The 20,339-nt window shown below is 39.9% G+C and overlaps 1 protein-coding gene across 4 annotated transcripts in view; it reads right to left on the bottom strand.

Moving 5' to 3' along the window:
• Window positions 1-20,339, bottom strand: part of rxfp2a (relaxin family peptide receptor 2a) — a 67,312-nt gene that overhangs the window by 12,687 nt on the left and 34,286 nt on the right. For all 4 annotated transcript variants that reach the window (XM_069510153.1, XM_069510156.1, XM_069510155.1 and 1 more), the window contains 8 exons: window positions 12,462-12,545; window positions 11,226-11,331; window positions 7,238-7,309; window positions 6,217-6,288; window positions 5,331-5,402; window positions 4,086-4,157; window positions 3,067-3,141; window positions 2,220-2,291 (listed from right to left, as the gene is read on the bottom strand). In XM_069510153.1, coding sequence (XP_069366254.1) covers window positions 2,220-2,291; window positions 3,067-3,141; window positions 4,086-4,157; window positions 5,331-5,402; window positions 6,217-6,288; window positions 7,238-7,309; window positions 11,226-11,331; window positions 12,462-12,545 — 625 coding nt within the window. The remainder of the gene's footprint in view (window positions 1-2,219; window positions 2,292-3,066; window positions 3,142-4,085; window positions 4,158-5,330; window positions 5,403-6,216; window positions 6,289-7,237; window positions 7,310-11,225; window positions 11,332-12,461; window positions 12,546-20,339) is intronic.

The raw sequence follows: 20,339 nt of genomic DNA, 5'->3' as shown, positions 1-20,339 counted from the left end.
CCTGAAGAAAAGAAGGAGTTTCCACGTTGCATATAAAATATTTTTTGGCGTTCTCGTGCCCACACTTATTCATATATTCACATTTAATTGCTGCCTAGAACTACAGAGAAACACTGGAGCATATGGCAGCAACTGTCTTGTTACAGAATATTAGAACCGTTTTAATGAAGGAAAACCAAACTTTGTTCTTTCACGTCATCCCTCAGGGTCAAACTGTCGACTCTTCTGTCACAATCCCGTTTACACACACGCCGCACACAACTTTTCATTTCGCTCTCTATTTCATTGTGATCACAATTATCTTGTCAAGTTTTAACATGGTCGATCAGAAATGTCTTGAATACAAACACACACCAAATTGAAAAAGGGTTTATACAGTACAGCACTTTTCTAGTGTCACTTCTCAATGTGCTTTATATAATCACATTCACACACAAATGTATACAGCACTTCTATATGCAGAGCTTAAGTACCACACATCATTCACACACTTATGGCATAGTCCACATGCAGACTGGAGGAGCCAGAGATCGAACCAACTTATCTGATTAGTGTCCTTAACCTATCCTCAACGGTGGCCTAACCCTAACCTGACTAAATTCACATCTGACCTCTAACCAGGACCTGAGAATGGATGTTTTGCCTCATTAGGACCGGATTTTAGTCCCCATGAGACAATGTCAGTGTTTAAGTTGGGAAATGTCCAAAAAAGGTTACAAGTAACCACACACATGCACAATTTTCCCCACTGAAAAGTTATTTTTTTTTTCTACAGCGGCAGCAGTTGGGGTTTTGCTGCATGTCTTCTTAATTGTCTCTCCCCCTTTCAAGATACATCCCGTCCCATCTGCAAATGGCCAAAAATATCTTTAAAATAAATCTATTTCTCTGTTCGCAGCCATGAAAACAAATGGAACAGCATGAAGAGTACGGGAGATGCCGTTACGGTTTTGGAAGGTTTTGGAAGTAGGTTGCACGTTATCTGCTGCTGTGACAGCATACCTTTAAAAAGATCTGTCTGTCACCAGCACTTGTGTTTGGCAGTCTGGGCTTTGAGGCTGAGACTGTGGCCTCTTTGTTGCGGTGTCTGTCAGACAACAAGCATAGGAAGTCTAAAAGTTCATCCATTTGTTCAGTGTAACTTTATCAACAGGTACAGGTCTGGTCTAGATTCACTGACGACTATAATAATAATAATTCTGACTTTTTCTTTGATGATCAATGGTTCAAGTTAAATTCAGGTTTATTTTCCTGTTTGAGGACATTTAAAAGATAAAGTCACTCATGCATCTCCTTGGAAAAAACTTAGATTTATACCCCCCTTAATCTGGATTTTTGGAGAAACTATATCTGGTCGGCATTTTAGTGCAACAATCTGTGCAACTGTCCTCTACCTTTGAATATGATGATGCTAATATCTACAAATACATCTCAGCTAACTTCCTCTGAGCATCGTCACTGCCTGAGCTGTGCAGGGACCCTGCTGCTGAGAGGACCTGCTGTTTGGTTTGCTAAACTTATCACAGCAGGACTATAAGGGTGTGTGTGTGTGTGTGTGTGTGTGTGTGTGTGTGTGTGTGAACTTTCAGGTTCAGCTGGACAGTCTTGAATATTGATAATCCAGTTGTTAGTAAAGCAGGAAATAGGCTGACCAGACTCTGCATGATGATGGAAAATAATAAAAGACAAAGTTGATTATTTTTATCTCCATGTTAAAGATGAAGCAGAACAGGAACATTAAAACCAGATTGTGTTTATGAACCGCTGAGGCTTTAAGGCTCCAGAGATACAGCAGAAGTTTCCCGGCAGTGATGTAACGCTTGACTTTTATTTCTATTTACATACACTGACAATTGAAAATTTGAATTAGCGTGGCTCCAACTTTGTGTTTACACAGAAGAGTCATTGTTCTAAACATGCAATGGTTTTAACACTGAAGAGGCTGAAAAGTTGAATGCCAACCTTTAATTACTTCACAAATAAATTAACTATATGTGAATGGGAAATTGAAATAAAGCACTTGAGGAGGGTAAAGACATTATGGTATGAATGACAGCAGAGACACAACCACTCAGTAACTGACGGATGTTGTGTGGAGGTCCAACATCCCACACTCATTCCTCCCAGCGGACAGAAAAGAGACTCATTCAAATTCTGTTTTCCAAAAACTGCGTTTGACGCTGTTTGGCTTTTTAAATGTTGTGAAGTCAGATACTCACAGAACCTCGAGCTTGCTGCAGGTCTTCAAGATGGAGAAGTTGAGAGTTTGAATCTGGTTTCCCTCAAGATCCCTTGAAGCAAAAAAGCTGAGATAAGGAACTTTGTGTGAACACTGGACAAGATCGAAACACTGGCTGTTCATCTGTTGTTCTGTTTGAGTTCAATTGATTTTGTCAAAATTAACTTTTTCCTCTAATATCTTTCTTCCAAATTACAACTGGATTTTTATTTGCATCTACACTAAATTGCACACACTCATTGATAACATTCCCCTAAATATGAATATGAATATGCTTCATTTTGCAATGTCAAAGAAAATGGTAAAAAGTACGGTGATAAAATACAGTATGTGATTTATCTGGAGTTTGTGTTTGAGGGTAATAAAAATGAAATTACAGTGGGGGAAGGGGAAATAGTGACAGCCATTGTTTTCTTTGAAATTTAAATAAGTTGGTATGAGTGCTGACTGGCAGCACGTTGCTAACACAAAGACATAAAAGCTAAAGATAGCATGAGGTCATTACAATTTCATACTCATCTGGCTGGTGCTCTCCAAGCTAAACTCAGACCCAAAATAGACGATCGTGTTGACCGACCGTGGTGACATGTGCTGAGGGGAAGTTCAGCTCTCATGTAGTCTGGAGGACCACTCGTCTCAGCCTCATATCATAAACTATGCAACCCCTCGTCACCTCTATCTACCAGTCCTCTTTTGTTTTTATGGACGCACAAAAGCACAAACACATACACATCCGTCCGACTGGCAAATTCTGTAGACAGTTACTGAATCACACACATGCACTACACACCTGCACACACACAAGTACACTGTCAGAGCAGACTCACAGCCAGTCCAAGGCAGGCATGTGTTCGCAGAAGCTGGGGTGAGGAAGCTGCTGCAGTGAGGCGTCCACCATGGATCTGACAAGCGAGGGGAAAATAACTTTATCACAAAAACAGAAATTGAACTTCTGACAGCAGGAGTTTCAGTAACAGAGCAGAGCACTTCCAGCTTTTATACCTGGAAACAAGATACGTGTTTTTTTTTTAAATGAGCGAAACAACTGCTGCATGGGAATAAATGAACATATGGAAGTTACTGGTACAGAAAGGTGTTGATTAATCTGTTAGACAAAAAGGAAATTAGGAATCAGTGTGCACATTTGTCACAATGATGTCTATTTTACAAAATAAAAAAATTAACGATTACATTTAATCATTGACTTGAAGGGACTGTTTGTCTTATTACATACCACAGAATTCCAAATATGGTCACACCTGCCAAACAGGCAGAGAGAGTAGAAGCACATTAACATGTCTCTTATCTCTTATTCATGCATAAACATTGAAAGGACATTATTGAAATGGATACCTGCTGTGGAACAAAACCTGGCAGAACAATATCTTACTGTTGTACAAAGAACAATATCGAGCTGATCTGAGGCCAGAGCAGAGGATGGCTAGAGATAAACAAGTACTTGACAGGTACAGATAGAGGAAGAGAAACGTGACGTAGTTTGAAAGGATGGAGACTGAACTTTGAAGAAATATCTGAGAGAACAAAATGTCAATAACAGCCACTAACGTGCAATATAATGTCCATCAGACACTGCTTAAAGACTCACTGTCTGTTATTTATCTATTCAATGTAAATCATTTTAATTGTAATTCACATTTCTCTGTAAAGCATTAAGGTCAACACTTCTCAATTTTAAAGATGCTCTATAAATACATTTGACTTTTGATTTACTGGCTTGTGAAATAAATAAAACTACCACGATCCCCATTATAACACAGAGACATGACTGAGCATGAAACAAGGTGTGAAACAGATTATTAACAGAGGAAGAAATGATAAAACTCACAGATACACAAGAGACTTGAGCCCAATGAACGTGTCCTGGGACAAACTTGTTAGTGGGTTATGATCCAAGATCCTGGAACACATGAAAAAAAAGAAATATATTAAATTAAGTTACGCAGCAAACTGAAACTATTATTTATGTATTTTGTGCCACTCTTCTGTCTGTATTTCCAGTATGAGGCTAAAACAGACAGTACATGTTTGATGTTCAGAGGTTACCCAAGTAAACATGAGTTTTCTCGAACTGAAACACATTTAGATCGGTTTTACCCTGAAGATCCAGAAATGCATGGCACAGCATGGTTTTTGATGGAATGTAGTGTAAGTATATATATATATAAGTTTATTTAAATCATCGGCCAAACCAAACGATTTAAATGCAAACACAAAATTTCAAAGCTTGAATGAAAAGGAGGAATGAAAAGGAGCAGAAAGTAGAACATACGTATATAATCTGCGCCTCTTTCACAAGACATGAATTAACAAAGCGAATCATTCAATAAAATTAAAAATTAAAACAGCTGTAGGCCAACACAGCCCCTCACTTCCCTCTATTAGTTCCTTCCATCATTTTGATTCTGAATCTCTTTCAAAGAATTTATTTTTCAAAGATCTCATTTTCTGGATGTTGTTAGGCAAAGTTTTCTTATGAGCTTTACACATAATGAAATGAGTGCTTTCTGCTAGATTCTACTTCCACTATCCTCACTAGATCTTTGGCGGCCTCAGAAAAACCATGCAGACATTTCTCAGTTATACTACATTGTACCATTTGCTTTACTGTTTGGCAGCTGGTTGGCATATTTGAGTTTTCCCCGAAGATTCAAGGAGGCCAGTTGATGGTTTATTCCTTCAACTGTCAGAAAGACCCGATGCTGGCAACAGAAAACTAAGCCCACAGGCCAAAATACAAAGGGCACAGTAATAAACTCTGAGCTCATAGCAAAATAATCCACTTCCCTTAAGCTCTTAATCTCAATAGATGAACAGAAAAGTATTTAAAGTTTCAAAGTGCACTTGACTCAAATGTGATTCTGTGGAGAAAATAGGGCTTAATCCACTCAGCTGTACATATTTAAGATTCCTTATAGGGACACAAACAAAAGGATGTCTACAAGAATATCCATGAACGCATGAGACGTGCATTTATATTTCAAACTTTAGAAATACCACCAACACAACACAGAGTGTGTGTGTGTGTGTGTGTATGTGTGTGTGTGTGTGTGTGTGTGAGTGAGTTACTCACAGCCACTCTAACTGGTGGAGGTCCTTGAACACACCAGGACTGAGAGAGGATATCAAGTTCTCGCTGAGAAACCTGATCGATGCAGTGGACAAAAACATACCTACAGTCATTATGTTGTAAAGTGACATATGAAACAGAGAAGACCTGAAGCAAATAGTTTCATTAACAATCAGCTCATGATTGCAGCTAGTTTAATAAAACATTTGGGTAATAAGTTGAGCAATCATAGTGAAAACAATAACTAAAAATGCATAGTTGCTGCCTCTCAAAGGAAGGATTTCACATACAGTTTTCATTTGACACATTCTGAAGTGTCATCTTAGACTGGGAGAAGTTGTGAGGTTGACTTTTTGATGATTAACTGTCTAAAACAATAACAAGGAAATCAGTTCAGACACCTCAGAGTTCCTCCCTCTGGCTGAAAACCTGTCTCAACCGCGTTCTTGACATTTTCAGGATAAAGTGACTGCAGTTCATTTAAACTCTGTAAAGGCTTACTGATCTCATTCCTTCCACTTTTGTCCTCAACAGCATGTGCTGTTTAAAATACAAATCATCACAGTCAAAACATTAAAAGTGGAGAGCATCTGCAAACATTGTCAGATCACAGTATAATTTCGATCTGTATGAAACAAGAAGAGGAATTGTTCATTCGAGTATGATTAAATTGAACATTATCAATAATAAAACTAGTCAGAATCCATATGCTGTAGAAAACATGCTATATTAAATGATAAAATAAAGGTTTAGAATTAATTTATCTTAATTCAGCACCTGAGCGATAAATACGCCGGAGGAAAGTGAAAAGTGATTTAATGGAACATAATATCCACGTAGTTGGGTGAGGAGAGATCAGTCTCATTGATGAAGTGAGCAGGAAACTTACAGACGCTTTAATTTGTGCAGGCTGCTGAAGGCGTGTGTGGAAATGAACTGGAGGCTGTTGTTTTGTAGAAACCTGAGAAAAGAGGAAAATAATGGAATCATAATTGGGGGAAATTATTCTGTTGTTCTTTCCTGAAACTCATGAATATAAACATAATTTACACACACACACGCACACACACACACACACACACTCTCTTGACTTGAACAACATCAAAGTGATTAATACCCTGCTGTTAGGGTAATATCATAATTATCATCTGCTGCACAATCATTCCCTTTTTAGATGTCAATGACAGGATAATACAATAATCAGCATATTCCCTCCACAACAGGCACAGGACAGTCATCAGCAGGAAACAATCAGATGCAAATGATGACACTTAAAAAACACAATAATAACAAGCGAGCACTTACTGACCTTTAATCTGTGTTTAAAGTTTAGAAATGGGCAACTTTCCGTGAACTTTGAAGACAGCGAGCATATTTTTGAATGTGTATCAATTAGCAGCTGTTATTATTATAGATCCTGCAGACAGACCTGCCAGATAAAAACTAATTATCACTGTTCATATCATTACACATCTTTTTTTACTGAATAAGCACATGGACTGCTTTAGTCTTGTGGACCTTCAATGAAAACTGCTCTGTCTTCTTCTGTTCTAGAACTTGATAGATAATAATGTTGCAGAGATATTAATGATAATTTGCTGCATCCTTTGTGACCTCATCTCCAAGCAAAACATTACATCTGCAACTCAAAGGGAAAAAAAGTGTTTCCTCATCAAAATGCAAATTAATGATGTCTATACTTTCTTTTTAAATTATCATTACCTTCTACTTTAGTCCATTTTTCTAAATAAGCAGCAACAATTTTATATGTTTGCCTTTGCATGCTGTGAGAAAACAGTGTTCCCTCATTAACATCCACATCCAATCAGATCATCTGCAAAAACTTGAAATATTGTAGTTGTAAAACATTGTAAGGATGAGGAAAGCAGCAAAAGCAGAATAATACTCACAGTCTCTGCAGAGCCGAGTATTCAGAGAAAACAAAATCCGACAACACTCGGATGTCATTGCTCCTCAGTGACCTGTAACACAACCCGTAAAAACGTACATAGTGTGACTGTGTCCTCATATGTGGTCACCATGACCTTTGACCTTAGACTACTGATATCTAATCAGTTAATCTTTGAGTCCAAGTGACGACCGGTCAAAATTTGAAGAAATTCCCTAAAAGCAGACTTCAGATACCAAAAGACCAAAGACATGATTTGTGAGGTCACTCTGACATAAGATATCAGTAACTATAGAATTACCACCCAATAAGAGCCTCCTTGAGTCTGAATGGACGTCTGTTTCAGATTGAATACAATTTCCCACCAGGTATTCCGGATATATCATGTTTATGTGTATGGGATGGACACAGGGTCATAGTGGCGAGAGCTTTTAGTCTAACAGCTTGTCCTAGAGTCGAAGTGAACGTCTGTTGAAGAAATTCCCTGAGGAAATTCCTCAAATATCACATTCACAAGAATGGGACGGAGGGACGGCTCAAAACTGAACGCCTGTGATCACAGCTGTCACATATAAACAAGAGGAACTTTTGACAGGCCATTTTCCATCTGTGTGTTTTCTATTTATTAAAGTGGATCATTAAGGTTAGAAAAGGCTTGAACTTGTTGATCACTAATGCAGATTTTAATGTAGGCTATTATGTAGAACGTTTCTGCAATATCAAGGTCTATAAGTTTAAGCTAAGTGGAGCTGAAATGAAAACATGCCTTTACTATTGCTAATCTGCAATAATAACTTGTTCGACATCTAAAAACAGGCATGTGAAAATCGATGCAGCGAGATATCCTGACTTTTAGTCCCTGGTGAGAGGAGAAGCAACCCTCTCAGGCTTTCCTGTTAAAACTGGTCCTCTCCAAGCTCAAACTGAGATGATCCCCACGTCTCGGTGTCTGTCAGACTTGAAAAAGTTCCTCCAGAGCCTCAGGGTTACTTCACAGATTTTAAAATAAAGTCTGTAAAGTAACTTCTCTCATTAACACTCCAGATGTGTGTGCGAAACAACACAATAAGGTCCTGCAGAAACACATCTGACAGATCACAATCGCAGGTTAAATGAATTTGTAGTAGAGATGTTATTTATTGGCTCCAGCACCGATCAGCAGGGATGGAAACATGTCACCCGGGTGAATGTGCTAATTTAACAAGACAGCGGGGTGAGAGAGCCTCAGTTCTTGGTGTTTGTGACGTTGAACATGAGTCACAAGGGAAAAAACAGGAAGGCAAACTCCTCTGCTGGCAAAGGGAAATGAGTCGATTGCCTTTTTTTATATTTTAAATATTTTGGTGATACCAATAAGATCTCAAACTGTGCTCTAGCAAGTAGTGGATTTAGTGTCATATTATAATCTTCAATAAGTATCTAAGCCAGGTTGTCATCAGAAAATAAGCAGCCTCTGCAGAGAATGGAGAGGAGGACAGTCCTGCAGTTACTGGACCTTGAACACTGATTGTTACACAGTTTTTTGATAATATAAAGCGATGAAAGTATGTCTGGATGTTCATACATCATTTGACATAGACAACTGAGTGACAGCCTGGATAAAAGTATGTTTGATAAAGATAAAAGGCTGTCAGTTTTTAATACGAATATGCTAATGAAAACACAATTTAAATAGCACTTAAGGAAACTGAAATTTCATTCAAAGGTCGTGGATGTGTTGAGAATAAGAGTGAGATCCTTAAGACTCATTTTACATTCTGGGAAAGTAAAGTTTAAGATGTTAGTATGTCAATGACCTCCGGCACAAAGTACAAAACAGAAAAGTCCCCAAAGATCTTTGTGTTTACTTGTTATAGTTTAGTCGCTGACAGCTTGTTGTGGTCCTCTGTGGACGAAGTCTGATGAGTTGCTGGGTAGGGAGCTTTGAGGGACAGATACATCACCACAGAGGGAAAAGAACAAAACAAGGGCGATAGGGAGCTACAGTTAAAAGTTGTTTTAAAGAATGGTCGCTTCACCACACCACACTATCTGATCATTTCAGACTGGATTCAGTCAATGAGACATACAGCTGATTTTAAGCCGTTAGTAATGATTGTCTAATTAAGACAATAAAAAGCCAACATTTAGAAGCTCAATAGATAATCAGAGTCATTTCAATTGGTTCTCACGACAGAGCGATCAATAGTGAGGTGATGATTCAAATAAGTGATTAGACCTTAAACTAGAATGAGGCTTCAGACGCAGAGACAGGGATGAGCACTACGACACTAAAATGATCCATCGATCTTCTCTGAGAAGTTAAAGGTATTGGATCACAACAGTCTAATGTCATTTATTCTCTTCAGGGATTTTTCTCAACTCATTATAAACGGCAGCTGATAAATTAACTTTCGGCTTAACTAAACTAAATAAAAGAAGTAAATGAGACGATAAATAAAACCACAGCAAACAGAAAGCATCATGTAAGAAACGAGACGGTAAAATAGATAATGAATATTGTAGAAACTGGTGACAAAAAGAGAATTTATGAAATGAGAAAGTTCAAAAATCAAGTTTGACATTTAACTTAATACTTCTATTTGATTTGATCATGAAGACACGAGGGAACAAAAAGAAAATGAATCCTGGTAAATTCAACTAGGAAATTAGTTCTATACCTAAGTTTAAATTATATAAACTACAAAATTACATTGGGTATTTGGGTAAACGTCTATGGATTACATTTCACATTCAATCACTAAAGTTAACCTTGAAGGGAAATTAAATGGTTTACTGTAATATAGCAAAGTTTGATTTTATTGTTGATCACCTTGGTTCTATGTGATGTGATTTTTTTTTTGTGTGAAAAGCATAAAAAGAGGGGGGGGGGGGCATGTCTGAATGTCTCGAAACTGCAGATATCCACCATTTAACGTCTGTAACGTTTGTTTTATTTAATCCAAACACAATGTGAGGTTGCAGCAGACTTTGCAGTTTGGTTGAATTGTTCCTATAACGACATTGTTGGCAAAAAGTAAAAACTCTGTCTCGTACAGATAAAAAAAAAAACTGTATATTTTTAGCTGGGTGCGGGTTCTGTCTCTGAGGATTCCCCTGCTGGTGAAGTGGGCTCAGAGACAGGCAGGTTTCCATGGAGTCCTCAGGCTTTGCTCTGACATGTGATCCAGCAGCTCCACCAGCCTGTCGTTCCCCAAATACAAATCAGACCTGCTGGGTGCTGCAGCAGCCGAGACAGTGACCAGCAGAGTTTCTGATGTTGTTTGCATTTTCAGCACATAACACAAACGAGACCAGGCACATGCTGACTCTATGTTTAATCATTTGAAAGCAATTGCTGTGGTTTTTCATACGTTCTTTCAGTGTGTCCCAGTGCTCGGGTTCTGAATGATGCACCAAATTTGGGTTTTACTTCCACTAAAATACTATTAAATAATTTAGAAAAGCCAGAGTCAATTAAAATCATTGTCTACTGCAGAGTCATTAGAAGTGGGAGTGAATGCCATTCCCACTGCAGACAAAAGCCGGATGTTAGTGGTTGGTATTGGGTTTTTTGACCAGTGGGAAGGAGGCTTTATAGAGCCCAAGGTCCTTTTGCAGTGATGCTGTTTTTCTTATAATTAGAATATTTTGTATGTTTTTTTAATGTGTATTTGTTTATATCATCACACCTCTTTAAATAAAGGCAAAATTTGCTAAAAAGAATTACACTTCTATGTAACATATGTAGTTAGGCAATTACTTTTACATATCGGTGAGTTCAGCTTGAGCTGTGTTATGATCATTTCAATGTGTAAAATAAATTATTTAAATGATCTGTTCTTCTGCCTCTTTCTATATTTTCAGGAATGTCAAGAATCTGCGTCGTCTATTCAAAGCTTAATGCTGAGGACCTGAAATAAATGAATGAGGGAATAAAGACTGTGATGACAGTCAGAGGCACAAACACACGTTTGTAAACAGAGTCACTACAGTTTGAGGACACTTACAGCCAGGTAACATTTGGAGAGAGGGCAGGAACGTCCTGCAGGTTGACCTCCACACACTCCACATCCGTCCGTATGCAGTCACAACTCTCTGGGTACTCCTGCAGAACTACACACACACACACACACACACACACACACACACACACACACACACACACACACACAAAACACATGCACGCACATGCACAGATTATTACACAGACATTATGAGAATGAATTTTAGATACAGTGGTCTATGAGAGAAGCCAAGTGATTGTATAAAACACAACATTAAACCTTCATTGGCCACAAGGACAGAATTCAATGTACAATGATCCTCAAAACATTTAATTATTTAACATCATGTTCACCAGATCAGCTTTAGGGCAAACAGACCAAGTCAAGTGAACCATGAGCAGTCCCCATTAAATAGCGATCGTTTCATATCAGAATTTTTTTCTTAAAGTCACAGCAGAACTCTGACTCACAGACTCTGACTCAAAGCAACTGCTGGTGTCATAAAACCTTATGTAACAAACCACAGTGAGGTCTGTGCAGTGTCGTATGCTGCTTTCAAATGAGGGGAAAAGAAAGCACTGATATCTGACGAGTATACTTCTGTCAGTATGGCATGTATAGTATATTTTCTGGTGCCATAGCTTAAATACTTAATCCTGCACTATCTGTTTTATAATTTGTGCTTTAACACTTAAAAAAACTACTACTTTTAATATATTTTATGCTGCTGATCTGTAGGTTCATGTTTCTTTTATATTTCTGTAAAGAACATTGAATAATCTCTATATATTAAAATGCACTGTATAAATACATTTGCCTCGCCTTGCCTATAGAGTAACATAGTGTAGCATAGCACTGTACAACACAGTGTACCATAAAGTACTGTAAAGTATAGTACAGAACCGTACAGTGTAGTACAGTATTATATTATATAGTATTGCATCGTATGGTATAGTATAGTGCACTATAGTAACACACAGTATAGTATAGTATAGTATCATGTAGTATAGTACAGTATATAGTTTAGCATAGTATAGTATTGTACAGTTCAGTGTAGTATAGAATAGCATAGTATAGGAAAGTATAGTATAGTGTAGGAAGGTACTGTGTAGTGACAGGAGTTTAGATATTATAGAAGTAAAAATTGGTAAATGGAACATGAACGTACACACATGATAAACTGTAAATGATAAATATAAATACACACATTGAGACACACTGACACACACACACACTTACAACACTCATTGAGGAAGTACTGGTCCACAGGACTGGCATTCTGGAGAGTTGGACCAAACAAGTCAGCCCATCCGACGTTGTCTCCTGCAAAGACAAACAAGGAGCCAGTTATGAGTGCATCACAGATAAAACCCAGAGAGGGACGGAGCTGGATGGTGTTGATTCCTGATGGTGTACAATGTAAGTACAGTACAGGACAAGATGAAGCTGGTAAATGATCATCAGCAGCACAAAGGGATTCTCCTTATTTAAATCACTGAAGCACAGACAGACATATCTCTGCCCTTTGGTCCCTCTTCTTTTTTAGACTGGGACCCTCAGAGGTCTAATTAGAAGTGAAACATGCAGCACAGCACAGGGGGGAGGATGAACAGAGGCTGTTTTTGTGGGATTTTCCTGGACATTTTAATGCAAGTTAATTTCCCAATCTTGGGACAATAAAGGAATTCTGATTCTGATTTATTTTGGGCACAGATTAAATTCAGCTATCAGAAGACTTGACAGGCACCAACAGTTTAAACCCTGCAGGTCATAGGGACTTGGAAGTTGGTTCTATCTGGACTAATGTGGGTATGCCCGATCCATTGGTAGCATCCCCGAGGTTCTACGACCTTCAGAAGGGGTCAAACCACCAAATCTATAAAAAAAAGTACAAGATATTTTTGAATAACTTTTTTTCTGAAGGTCTCAGAGACTCGGGCATTTCATGATTAATGAAGGGGAGCGTGCCACACACTCACACCAAATTTCAGCACGTTTCGAGCAAGCAGTGTGGAGTTATTCACCCTATGGTGAATATGGTTAGGGTTGAAATTAGGGTTAGGGTTGCCATTAGGGTTGTGATTAGGGTTAGGGTTAGGGTTGCAATTAGGGTTAGGGCTGTGATTAGGGTTAGGGTTAGGGATGAAAACCCATTGGAGATCAAGATATTCTTGAATAACTTTTGTTCTGAAGGTCATAGGGACTTGGAAGTTGGTTCTATCTGGACTAATGTGGGTATGCCCGATCCATTGGTAGCATCCCCGAGTTTCTACGACCTTCAGAAGGGGTCAAACCACCAAATCTATAAAAAAAAGTACAAGACATTTTTGAATAACTTTTTTTCTGAAGGTCTCAGAGACTCGGGCATTTCATGATTAATGAAGGGGAGCGTGCCACACACCCACACCGAATTTCAGCACGTTTCGAGCAAGCAGTGTGGAGTTATTCACCCTATGGTGAATATGGTTAGGGTGGAAATTAGGGTTAGGGTTGCCATTAGGGTTGTGATTAGGGTTAGGGTTAGGGTTGCAATTAGGGTTAGGGTTAGGGCTGTGATTAGGGTTAGGGTTAGGGATGAAAACCCATTGGGGATCAAGATATTCTTGAATAACTTTTGTTCTGAAGGTCATAGGGACTTGGAAGTTGGTTCTATCTGGACTAATGTGGGTATGCCCGATCCATTGGTAGCATCCCCGAGGTTCTACGACCTTCAGAAGGGGTCAAACCACCAAATCTATAAAAAAAAGTACAAGATATTTTTGAATAACTTTTTTTCTGAAGGTCTCAGAGACTCGGGCATTTCATGATTAATGAAGGGGAGCGTGCCACACACCCACACCGAATTTCAGCACGTTTCGAGCAAGCAGTGTGGAGTTATTCACCCTATGGTGAATATGGTTAGGGTTGAAATTAGGGTTAGGGTTGTGATTAGGGTTAGGGTTGCAATTAGGGTTAGGGCTGTGATTAGGGTTAGGGTTAGGGATGAAAACCCATTGGAGATCAAGATATTCTTGAATAACTTTTGTTCTGAAGGTCATAGGGACTTGGAAGTTGGTTCTATCTGGACTAATGTGGGTATGCCCGATCCATTGGTAGCATCCCCGAGTTTCTACGACCTTCAGAAGGGGTCAAACCACCAACTCCATAAAAAAAAGTACAAGACATTTTTGAATAACTTTTTTTCTGAAGGTCTCAGAGACTCGGGCATTTCATGATTAATGAAGGGGAGCGTGCCACACACCCACACCGAATTTCAGCACGTTTCGAGCAAGCAGTGTGGAGTTATTCACCCTATGGTGAATATGGTTAGGGTTGAAATTAGGGTTAGGGTTGCCATTAGGGTTGTGATTAGGGTTAGGGTTAGGGTTGCAATTAGGGTTAGGGCTGTGATTAGGGTTAGGGTTAGGGATGAAAACCCATTGGGGATCAAGATATTCTTGAATAACTTTTGTTCTGAAGGTCATAGGGACTTGGAAGTTGGTTCTATCTGGACTAATGTGGGTATGCCCGATCCATTGGTAGCATCCCCGAGGTTCTACGACCTTCAGAAGGGGTCAAACCACCAAATCTATAAAAAAAAGTACAAGATATTTTTGAATAACTTTTTTTCTGAAGGTCTCAGAGACTCGGGCATTTCATGATTAATGAAGGGGAGCGTGCCACACACTCACACCACATTTCAGCATGTTTCGAGCAAGCAGTGTGGAGTTATTCACCCTATGGTGAATATGGTTAGGGTTGAAATTAGGGTTAGGGTTGCCATTAGGGTTGTGATTAGGGTTAGGGTTAGGGTTGCAATTAGGGTTAGGGTTAGGGCTGTGATTAGGGTTAGGGTTAGGGATGAAAACCCATTGGAGATCAAGATATTCTTGAATAACTTTTGTTCTGAAGGTCATAGGGACTTGGAAGTTGGTTCTATCTGGACTAATGTGGGTATGCCCGATCCATTGGTAGCATCCCCGAGTTTCTACGACCTTCAGAAGGGGTCAAACCACCAACTCCATAAAAAAAAGTACAAGACATTTTTGAATAACTTTTTTTCTGAAGGTCTCAGAGACTCGGGCATTTCATGATTAATGAAGGGGAGCGTGCCACACACCCACACCGAATTTCAGCACGTTTCGAGCAAGCAGTGTGGAGTTATTCACCCTATGGTGAATATGGTTAGGGTTGAAATTAGGGTTAGGGTTGCCATTAGGGTTGTGATTAGGGTTAGGGTTAGGGTTGCAATTAGGGTTAGGGCTGTGATTAGGGTTAGGGTTAGGGATGAAAACCCATTGGGGATCAAGATATTCTTGAATAACTTTTGTTCTGAAGGTCATAGGGACTTGGAAGTTGGTTCTATCTGGACTAATGTGGGTATGCCCGATCCATTGGTAGCATCCCCGAGGTTCTACGACCTTCAGAAGGGGTCAAACCACCAAATCTATAAAAAAAAGTACAAGATATTTTTGAATAACTTTTTTTCTGAAGGTCTCAGAGACTCGGGCATTTCATGATTAATGAAGGGGAGCGTGCCACACACTCACACCACATTTCAGCATGTTTCGAGCAAGCAGTGTGGAGTTATTCACCCTATGGTGAATATGGTTAGGGTTGAAATTAGGGTTAGGGTTGCCATTAGGGTTGTGATTAGGGTTAGGGTTAGGGTTGCAATTAGGGTTAGGGTTAGGGCTGTGATTAGGGTTAGGGTTAGGGATGAAAACCCATTGGAGATCAAGATATTCTTGAATAACTTTTGTTCTGAAGGTCATAGGGACTTGGAAGTTGGTTCTATCTGGACTAATGTGGGTATGCCCGATCCATTGGTAGCATCCCCGAGTTTCTACGACCTTCAGAAGGGGTCAAACCACCAACTCCATAAAAAAAAGTACAAGACATTTTTGAATAACTTTTTTTCTGAAGGTCTCAGAGACTCGGGCATTTCATGATTAATGAAGGGGAGCGTGCCACACACCCACACCGAATTTCAGCACGTTTCGAGCAAGCAGTGTGGAGTTATTCACCCTATGGTGAATATGGTTAGGGTTGAAATTAGGGTTAGGGTTGCCATTAGGGTTGTGATTAGGGTTAGGGTTAGGGTTGCAATTAGGGTTAGGGCTGTGATTAGGGTTAGGGTTAGGGATGAAAACCCATTGGGGATCAAGATATTCTTGAATAACTTTTGTTCTGAAGGTCATAGGGACTTGGAAGTTGGTTCTATCTGGACTAATGTGGGTATGCCCGATCCATTGGTAGCATCCCCGAGGTTCTACGACCTTCAGAAGGGGTCAAACCACCAAATCTATAAAAAAAAGTACAAGATATTTTTGAATAACTTTTTTTCTGAAGGTCTCAGAGACTCGGGCATTTCATGATTAATGAAGGGGAGCGTGCCACACACTCACACCACATTTCAGCATGTTTCGAGCAAGCAGTGTGGAGTTATTCACCCTATGGTGAATATGGTTAGGGTTGAAATTAGGGTTAGGGTTGCCATTAGGGTTGTGATTAGGGTTAGGGTTAGGGTTGCAATTAGGGTTAGGGCTGTGATTAGGGTTAGGGTTAGGGATGAAAACCCATTGGGGATCAAGATATTCTTGAATAACTTTTGTTCTGAAGGTCATAGGGACTTGGAAGTTGGTTCTATCTGGACTAATGTGGGTATGCCCGATCCATTGGTAGCATCCCCGAGGTTCTACGACCTTCAGAAGGGGTCAAACCACCAAATCTATAAAAAAAAGTACAAGATATTTTTGAATAACTTTTTTTCTGAAGGTCTCAGAGACTCGGGCATTTCATGATTAATGAAGGGGAGCGTGCCACACACTCACACCACATTTCAGCATGTTTCGAGCAAGCAGTGTGGAGTTATTCACCCTATGGTGAATATGGTTAGGGTTGAAATTAGGGTTAGGGTTGCCATTAGGGTTGTGATTAGGGTTAGGGTTAGGGTTGCAATTAGGGTTAGGGTTAGGGCTGTGATTAGGGTTAGGGTTAGGGATGAAAACCCATTGGAGATCAAGATATTCTTGAATAACTTTTGTTCTGAAGGTCATAGGGACTTGGAAGTTGGTTCTATCTGGACTAATGTGGGTATGCCCGATCCATTGGTAGCATCCCCGAGTTTCTACGACCTTCAGAAGGGGTCAAACCACCAACTCCATAAAAAAAAGTACAAGACATTTTTGAATAACTTTTTTTCTGAAGGTCTCAGAGACTCGGGCATTTCATGATTAATGAAGGGGAGCGTGCCACACACCCACACCGAATTTCAGCACGTTTCGAGCAAGCAGTGTGGAGTTATTCACCCTATGGTGAATATGGTTAGGGTTGAAATTAGGGTTAGGGTTGCCATTAGGGTTGTGATTAGGGTTAGGGTTAGGGTTGCAATTAGGGTTAGGGCTGTGATTAGGGTTAGGGTTAGGGATGAAAACCCATTGGGGATCAAGATATTCTTGAATAACTTTTGTTCTGAAGGTCATAGGGACTTGGAAGTTGGTTCTATCTGGACTAATGTGGGTATGCCCGATCCATTGGTAGCATCCCCGAGGTTCTACGACCTTCAGAAGGGGTCAAACCACCAAATCTATAAAAAAAAGTACAAGATATTTTTGAATAACTTTTTTTCTGAAGGTCTCAGAGACTCGGGCATTTCATGATTAATGAAGGGGAGCGTGCCACACACTCACACCACATTTCAGCATGTTTCGAGCAAGCAGTGTGGAGTTATTCACCCTATGGTGAATATGGTTAGGGTTGAAATTAGGGTTAGGGTTGCCATTAGGGTTGTGATTAGGGTTAGGGTTAGGGTTGCAATTAGGGTTAGGGTTAGGGCTGTGATTAGGGTTAGGGTTAGGGATGAAAACCCATTGGAGATCAAGATATTCTTGAATAACTTTTGTTCTGAAGGTCATAGGGACTTGGAAGTTGGTTCTATCTGGACTAATGTGGGTATGCCCGATCCATTGGTAGCATCCCCGAGTTTCTACGACCTTCAGAAGGGGTCAAACCACCAAATCTATAAAAAAAAGTACAAGACATTTTTGAATAACTTTTTTTCTGAAGGTCTCAGAGACTCGGGCATTTCATGATTAATGAAGGGGAGCGTGCCACACACTCACACCAAATTTCAGCATGTTTCGAGCAAGCAGTGTGGAGTTATTCACCCTATGGTGAATATGGTTAGGGTTGAAATTAGGGTTAGGGTTGCCATTAGGGTTGTGATTAGGGTTAGGGTTAGGGTTGCAATTAGGGTTAGGGCTGTGATTAGGGTTAGGGTTAGGGATGAAAACCCATTGGGGATCAAGATATTCTTGAATAACTTTTGTTCTGAAGGTCATAGGGACTTGGAAGTTGGTTCTATCTGGACTAATGTGGGTATGCCCGATCCATTGGTAGCATCCCCGAGGTTCTACGACCTTCAGAAGGGGTCAAACCACCAAATCTATAAAAAAAAGTACAAGATATTTTTGAATAACTTTTTTTCTGAAGGTCTCAGAGACTCGGGCATTTCATGATTAATGAAGGGGAGCGTGCCACACACTCACACCACATTTCAGCATGTTTCGAGCAAGCAGTGTGGAGTTATTCACCCTATGGTGAATATGGTTAGGGTTGAAATTAGGGTTAGGGTTGCCATTAGGGTTGTGATTAGGGTTAGGGTTAGGGTTGCAATTAGGGTTAGGGTTAGGGCTGTGATTAGGGTTAGGGTTAGGGATGAAAACCCATTGGAGATCAAGATATTCTTGAATAACTTTTGTTCTGAAGGTCATAGGGACTTGGAAGTTGGTTCTATCTGGACTAATGTGGGTATGCCCGATCCATTGGTAGCATCCCCGAGTTTCTACGACCTTCAGAAGGGGTCAAACCACCAAATCTATAAAAAAAAGTACAAGACATTTTTGAATAACTTTTTTTCTGAAGGTCTCAGAGACTCGGGCATTTCATGATTAATGAAGGGGAGCGTGCCACACACTCACACCAAATTTCAGCATGTTTCGAGCAAGCAGTGTGGAGTTATTCACCCTATGGTGAATATGGTTAGGGTTGAAATTAGGGTTAGGGTTGCCATTAGGGTTGTGATTAGGGTTAGGGTTAGGGTTGCAATTAGGGTTAGGGTTAGGGCTGTGATTAGGGTTAGGGTTAGGGATGAAAACCCATTGGGGATCAAGATATTCTTGAATAACTTTTGTTCTGAAGGTCATAGGGACTTGGAAGTTGGTTCTATCTGGACTAATGTGGGTATGCCCGATCCATTGGTAGCATCCCCGAGGTTCTACGACCTTCAGAAGGGGTCAAACCACCAAATCTATAAAAAAAAGTACAAGACATTTTTGAATAACTTTTTTTCTGAAGGTCTCAGAGACTAGGGCATTTCATGATTAATGAAGGGGAGCGTGCCACACACTCACACCAAATTTCAGCATGTTTCGAGCAAGCAGTGTGGAGTTATTCACCCTATGGTGAATATGGTTAGGGTTGAAATTAGGGTTAGGGTTGCCATTAGGGTTGTGATTAGGGTTAGGGTTAGGGTTGCAATTAGGGTTAGGGTTAGGGCTGTGATTAGGGTTAGGGTTAGGGATGAAAACCCATTGGAGATCAAGATATTCTTGAATAACTTTTGTTCTGAAGGTCATAGGGACTTGGAAGTTGGTTCTATCTCGACTAATGTGGGTATGCCCGATCCATTGGTAGCATCCCCGAGGTTCTACGACCTTCAGAAGGGGTCAAACCACCAAATCTATAAAAAAAAGTACAAGACATTTTTGAATAACTTTTTTTCTGAAGGTCTCAGAGACTCGGGCATTTCATGATTAATGAAGGGGAGCGTGCCACACACTCACACCAACTTTCAGCATGTTTCGAGCAAGCAGTGTGGAGTTATTCACCCTATGGTGAATATGGTTAGGGTGGAAATTAGGGTTAGGGTTGCCATTAGGGTTGTGATTAGGGTTAGGGTTAGGGTTAGGGTTGCAATTAGGGTTAGGGCTGTGATTAGGGTTAGGGTTAGGGATGAAAACCCATTGGGGATCAAGATATTCTTGAATAACTTTTGTTCTGAAGGTCATAGGGACTTGGAAGTTGGTTCTATCTGGACTAATGTGGGTATGCCCGATCCATTGGTAGCATCCCCGA

Source organism: Paralichthys olivaceus, chromosome 15, assembly GCF_024713975.1.
Source record: "Paralichthys olivaceus isolate ysfri-2021 chromosome 15, ASM2471397v2, whole genome shotgun sequence".
Lineage (NCBI taxonomy): Eukaryota > Metazoa > Chordata > Actinopteri > Pleuronectiformes > Paralichthyidae > Paralichthys > Paralichthys olivaceus.
This window is presented reverse-complemented; position numbering and strand designations above follow the sequence as displayed.